This window comes from Medicago truncatula, chromosome 3 (assembly GCF_003473485.1).
Source record: "Medicago truncatula cultivar Jemalong A17 chromosome 3, MtrunA17r5.0-ANR, whole genome shotgun sequence".
NCBI lineage: Eukaryota > Viridiplantae > Streptophyta > Magnoliopsida > Fabales > Fabaceae > Medicago > Medicago truncatula.
In genome coordinates, this window is record NC_053044.1 from 11,030,172 (window position 1) to 11,037,033 (window position 6,862).

General features: G+C 35.2%; 1 protein-coding gene across 1 annotated transcript; it reads right to left on the bottom strand.

The window, feature by feature from the left end:
- Positions 1-1,181: 1,181 nt before the first annotated feature.
- On the bottom strand, positions 1,182-6,218 carry LOC11416426 (putative disease resistance RPP13-like protein 1). The gene is made up of 2 exons (XM_003599365.4): positions 2,201-6,218; positions 1,182-1,632 (listed from the first exon to the last, which is right to left on the bottom strand). The coding sequence occupies exon 1, from the start codon at positions 6,037-6,039 to the stop codon at positions 2,227-2,229; it is 3,813 nt and encodes a 1,270-aa protein (XP_003599413.1). The 5' UTR covers positions 6,040-6,218; the 3' UTR covers positions 1,182-1,632; positions 2,201-2,226.
- Between the last annotated feature and the right edge of the window lie 644 nt (positions 6,219-6,862).

Sequence of the window (6,862 nt, forward strand, 5' to 3'; positions counted from 1 at the left end):
TGGCCCGGGTATCATACTAGTATTTGAACAATAGAAAGAAAGCACATGGCTAGACGGATAATAATCAATTCCTCAAAATGGAGGGTACTAAATTGTGTGAATAAGGTAAAATCTGTGTTTAAGGGGATAGGATAACTAGATGCAACAAAAGTTTTTTCTTTATTTTTAAAAAGTTATTTTTAAAAAGTAAAAAATGTTTGTTGTGTAAATATACTTCTGCATTCTTCTTTCATTTTATTTTTTTTATTTTAGTGTTTACTTCCACAACTAAAAACACCTTGTAACTTTAATTTTTTGTGACAATTTCTTTCTTTCTTTTATTATTGTTTTATTTTTCAAAAAACTTCCACACTTTATTATCTCCAGTACTTCTCATAGATGGGATTTAGATTATTAGGGAGAACCAAGAGAATTTAAACAAGGACTCCAACCGAATCAGATTGAAATTCTCAGGTGGCAGCAGTTGCAGGCGGTTTTTCCGTTTGACCTCTGGTTCGGTTGAGGTGATATCCATAGGAATGTGAGGGTTACAACCGGTTGAGCACATGACTTCAATTGTGAAACATGAAAAATATTGTGAATATTTGCTGCAAGAGGTAATTCAATCGGGTAAAAAACTTGACGTATACGATCAAGAATTTTGTAAGGACTAAGGATCATAGAACTTTTTGGACAGAGTTTGTGAAACTGAGTGTGGCACATACAAGTTGAGATTCACAACATTACGAATATAAAATCCAAGTGTATATTAGCTTGTTTAGACATTCTGTTTTGAGCTATTAGTAGTAATGATACACTAATATTGTTCAGTGCTTGTAGGCAGGCATTGCTCGTATTTATGGTCTTGATGAAGTTATGGCAGGTGAATTAGTCGAATTTGAACATAGAAGTTGTATTTTCATCCTAGTAGTAATAATATCATAATTAATAATCATTGATCATTTTCATTCTTAATCAATATTATACTAAAATCTATTCTCAGACTGGCATCAATAAAATGATTATAAAAAATAAACTGATTATTTAATCCTCCACTCAAAAACTAAATTAACTCTTAACAAAAATATAAACTAACACAGAAAAACTGATTAACTAAACTGTTATTAACTAACTTCAATTAACTTTCTATTTCTTTCTTATTTGACACCAAACTATCCATCATTGTTTTGTGGTCAAATTGGTCATTGTGAAATTCACATCAAATATATTACTTCAAATCAAAGTATTCTGAATTCTCAAAACTGTACTAACATAGTATTTTGTCCTCTGTCTGATTTTGAACTCAATCTTTTATCAAAATACAAACTCCTTATAATTCTACGTTCCATTTATTTATGAAACATACAAAGATTATGAACCAATAAGAATATTTAAAGATACAAAGCAAGAAAACTACAAACCCTACTGCATTGTAATCTGTCTGACCGGATCATGCAGGTTATTATGAAACATACAAAGATGCATTCAAATAATAAAATACAGAATGAGTATTATGTAAATTCAATCTTGTGGCAATCAATGACAACCATACATTTGGTGCCCTCCCAGATAAGTTCGCCATTGAAAATCAAATAAGCATTTTTCTTCAATTCATCGAGTGGGCTGATTTTCATCCGCTTAGGGCTTGATCTCCTGAAAAGATCAAATAAGCATTTTCCTTTGATAAGTTATTCTTGTAGAAAATGTTCTTTAGAAAATTCCAGTTTTCAAAACATAATGAGTTACTCCTGCTGAATTAGTTATTCCCCAGATGTATTATCCCAATTATAACAGTAAAGATTGATTTTTGCAATGATTTCCTGAGATTAATGTAGCAGTTACAGCTTCATTCAACAAATGAGCAAAGATAGTTTTATAAGCCCAAAATATTAATAAGAAACCAGTTTTCTAGAATGACTACCCAAGCTACATTAATTGATTCTGGAAATAAAAAAAAAAATAAAATAAAATATTGTGTGCAAAATGTATACAAAAATTGGTCTTTAAAAATTCATCTTTTAAAAAAAAACATACGTAGCAGAGGACCCATGAGATGATATGAAAATATTAAGAGGTGTGTCGTACAGATGATTGATTATTGGCTTTAAAAAATACACATGTAGCAGAGATTAATTAGTTGCTAATATGAAAATATTTTGAGATATCTTTGTATTTGATTGTTATCACAATTAATGACTAGAGAGGTAAAAGAAAAACATACCTGAAAACTGGAACACAACTTGTCTATCATATTGTGACTTCATCATTTATATCTATGACAGGGATGTGAGCAATTTTGGACCAATGTTCCTTCCTTTTATACCTTTCTTCTAACAATGGACATTCCCTAATTCTCAGTTGCTTAAGAGAGTCAGGGAGGCTGTCTTCTGGTAATGACTCAAGCTTTTCACATTTCCACAAATCAAGTGATTTCAGCGAGGAAGGGAGGCAGTTTTCTGGCAATGTCTCAAGTTGATCACAAAACCAAAAACAGAGAGTTTGGAGAGAGGAGAGGTGTCGCAGCCCATTTCCATCAAAGGACTTCATTTCAGAGAGATCAGTGATATATAGATACACAAGGGAGATGGGTAGCAACGACTCCTTCATCAAGGTGTTAAATATATCATCACCCTTTTGAATTGTCAATAAGGAAAGTGCTGTCAAATATTGGAGACCCCATTCCGTAACCGGCGGAGTTATTCTTCGAGATGAAAACCAAATTGATTGTAATTTGGGAGGTAGACAAACTCCTTCACAAAATGACAGCTTTTGACATTTCATATGCAACTTTTCAAGAGCGGTGAGCATGTCCATCTTAAGCTTGACTTCAAATAATTCAATTGAATAATGGGATCTGATATAAAGTGATTCGAGGCTCGACGACCGAGGTGAAGACCTTTCTGAAATATAAATGGAATCCAGACTTCTGCAATTAAATATGTCAAGTAATTGGAGGGCAGGGAAACCATCGAGTGGAAAGGATGTAAGTGAATCACAACTGCTCCATAAATAAAGACTGACAAGTGATGTGTAATTGCTCCACGTTTCAGGAGGTAGGAAGGATAAATTCTCACATTTTTCAATTTCAAGTGATTGCAATGAAGTGGGTAGACCACTTGATGGAAATGCAGTGAGAGAAGAAAGAGAATCGAGTCTCAAGTGTGTAAGACAAGTGCTTCTCAGAATCAATTTTGGCACAACTAATAGCTTAACACAGTTTTCAATCACTACATGTTGCATCATACACGGAGAATCACTCTCAAGCAATGACAAATTGGTCCTTCCGTCAAGCCCATTGATATTAACTTTCTTTATTGACGACAACCAATGCATAGTGTTTGGCTCTGTTTCCAGTAGTTGAGAACAACCTGATATATCAATTTCTTCTATGCAAGGAAGGTTGCTAGGCAATTGTCCCCTTAGTTCAGGACAATTATGTAACTCCATAACTCTAAGTCGAGGAAAAGCAACTTTTATGCCTTCAAAGGGCAGCCATTCATTCCAATTTGGCATGTTGTCGAATTTTATACGCTCAAGGGATGGAAATGGTAGGAAGGAAGAATTGGAGCCTTCATCAATCTGGACAAAATAGAACTCTGTGCCAATTGTCTCCAACATCTTCATACCACATATTTGTAGGTCCTTGAGAGAAGGTAACTGCCCTAAGGGTGGAAGTGTCACACAATATTCACAATTACTGATACAGAGGGATACCATGTCCGAAAACGAAGAATTTCCCAGCCAACTCGGAAAGCTTGTACCATCATACAAGCAAATATTTAGGCTCTTCATACTCATTGGTGGTTGCAACATATCCAGCACAACTTTCACTTTGTGCGAGTCTTCACTTTGTTTTCCCCATATCAGCTCTAACTCCTCAATTTTCTCTTTGCTTTTTAGGTTGGCATCGTGTGCCTCTCTGGCATCAACAACATTATCCAGGTTCTTGATGGTAAGTTTTCCCTGTAGGTTTGGGAATTTCCTTAGCTCTTTGATACTTAACCCTGCATTGCGCTTACCCACTAAAAAAAGGGTGAGAGTTAGAAGGTTTTCTAGTCCCCCAATTTCCACAGGCAACTCATTTATGTTGGTCCCACTTATATCAAGGTGACGTAAACTGACCAAATTTCCAATACGTATTGGCAATTTAGTGAGAGTCGTGCATTTTGACAAAATCAAGGTCTGCAAATTGTAAAGGTTACATATTGTATCAGGTAAGCTTTCGATGTAAGAGAAGGAGATATCTAGATACCGCAACTGCACCAAATTTCCAATTGAATCTGGTAGCTTGGTGATGTTTTTATACCCTGATAGCGATAACACACGCAATCTTTTTTGTGAAGGCAGCAAACCATCAAGAACCTTGAAGGATAAGTAATTCTCACTGCACATCGTGGAGTAAATGCATAGGAAGCTTCGCAGGCATTTGAAATTGTGTAATTTCTCAAACTTCATGAAAATGTCATGGATTTCTTGGTTATATGAGAAGTGACGAACATTTTCAAGGATGTCCCCACATTCAAGTCTGGAACAACTTTTTCCTGATACGAATGTAGATAAATCATTGACAAGGTCATGCATGACAAACTTTTCTCCACGATCATCATCGGTTAATCGTTGAATTAACGATCTCGATAACAATTCAGCAAAACAATCATTACCTAATTCCTCCAACTCTTTTCCCCCTTGAGAACAATCAAGGAAGCCTTCTGCCATCCACAACAAAACCAATTGCTTCCTATCGAGTGGGCAATCCTTTGGAAAAATTGAACAATATGCAAAGCATCTTTTCAAACGAGAGGGAAGATATTGATAACTCAAATGCAATGCAGGAAGAATATTATCATTTGATAAGTTCCATACGTTGCTGTTCAAAATTGAAGTCCACTCTGTTATATCTACCTTTGAACGTAAAAGTCCTCCTATTGTTTTAGCAGCAATTGGCAATCCTCCACACTTTCTTGCAATCTCCCTGCCTATTTCTTCAAGGGTTGTGTTTGTATTGAGGTGAAACTCATCACTGCCCAATGCATGCTTCGAGAGTAAAGACCAACAATCTTCATTTGATAGAAGTTCTAATTTATGTATAGGAAATGTGTGTGCCACCTCAGCAACTTTTTGTTGGCGCGTTGTTATAATCACCATGCTTCCGGGTTTTCCATCAATGAAGGGACTTACTAGTTCACCCCAATCATTATAATTGTCATTCCACAGATCGTCCAACACAAACAAAAATCTTTTCTCCCTCGAGTTTTTCTTTAACTCAACACGAAGGACATCAAGATTATTGCTATCCCAAGTTCTGGAAGTGACCGATTCAAGGAGAGACTTGGTTACTTTCAAAATATCAAAATCCTGAGACACACAAGCCCAGGCCTTCAAATCAAAATGGTGTTGAACTTCTTTATCATTGTAAACAAGTTGGGCAAGGGTAGTTTTTCCTAAACCTCCCATGCCTAAAATTGCAACAACACCTATCTTATTATGAGTTGTGTTTCTCTGTGATAGCAACATGTTCATTATTGTCTCTTTGTCATCCTTCCTTCCAACCATGAAAGATTCATTGACCACAGAACTTGAAGGATTTCTATGAGAAACTCTCCCACTTTTGGTTTGCAGACCAAGTATATCTTTATTCTGTGCAAAAAGTTGCAAGCTTTCACACATGATCTTCATTTGAGAATTGATCTCTCTGTAGAAACTATTAAAAGGAGATGAAAGGAAGTTCAACACCTGATTAGTTTTGTTTTGAGCATGTGTATTCTCCACCTTGGATCGAAGGGAATCATAACTGATTTCGTTGAGCAAGTCCTCGGCATCAAAGACAGCATCTTTCAAGTCATCAAGCCATTGTTTGACAGCAGGTTTGTTGATCTGCTTCTCCTCTGCATCATCCAGCACAACTTGAAGAGTGAGAAGTGTTGTTTTCAGCTGCCTCAAGAGTGAGTCATTGAGCTTGGTGTTTTTGATGTAATCACGAAACTCTTTTGAAGCAAGTTTCTCAACTAAGGTTTGAACAGTTGCAGAGAGAAAAGCTCCTCCTATCATAGTTGCAGCCATCTTCTAATGATATTGTTAAAGCAAACCAGCAACAAAGGTATGGAAGTTGTAGATAATAGTTGAATTTTGATGGAAATTAAGAGCTATGGAGATTGAATGATTGCAAGTAAGGAGCAAAGACTCGCTTGTGAATATTGAATGAATGAATAACAGTAATGTTTTTGACCAGTGGTTAATATTAGACCCACATGCCACAAAATAATTGATACAAACAATGAAAAAGAAAAAGAAAAAGTTGCACACTCAATTAAAACTTTATGGGTCTCCTACAGTAGGTGACAACATTTTTTGTTTTTTTTGGTTTTTAAAATATTTTTTAGCCATTGGATTTGGAAAGAAGTTTTCAATGGCATAGATCTTTAGACATGTTGATCCATTAGCAATGTATATTACTCTATCCGTCCCATATTAAATGATCTAGTTGACTTCGACACACGTACCAATGCATATGTTTTATCTTTAATATCTTCAATTCTCTATTAAAAAAAATTATGAAAACTTAATATTTTAAAAATATTCATCGAGACGATTCCAACAACATCTTACATAATATTATTTATCTTTGTGAATTAGTAGAAAAATATGGTCAATAATGTATATTGTCAACTAGGTCATTTATTGAGGGACGGAGGGAGTATCATGTTTAATTTTTGTCTTTAATAAAGTAATGAGTAAATAGTCAATTTCCCCCCTGAAATTGTAAGTTTCATCAATTACCCCCCTGAAATTAACAAAACTTCAATTACCCCCTGAAATTTCACAATGTTAGTCAATTTACCCCCTCCGTCAAATTTTTTTGTTAGTGAACATGACGTTTTGCAAA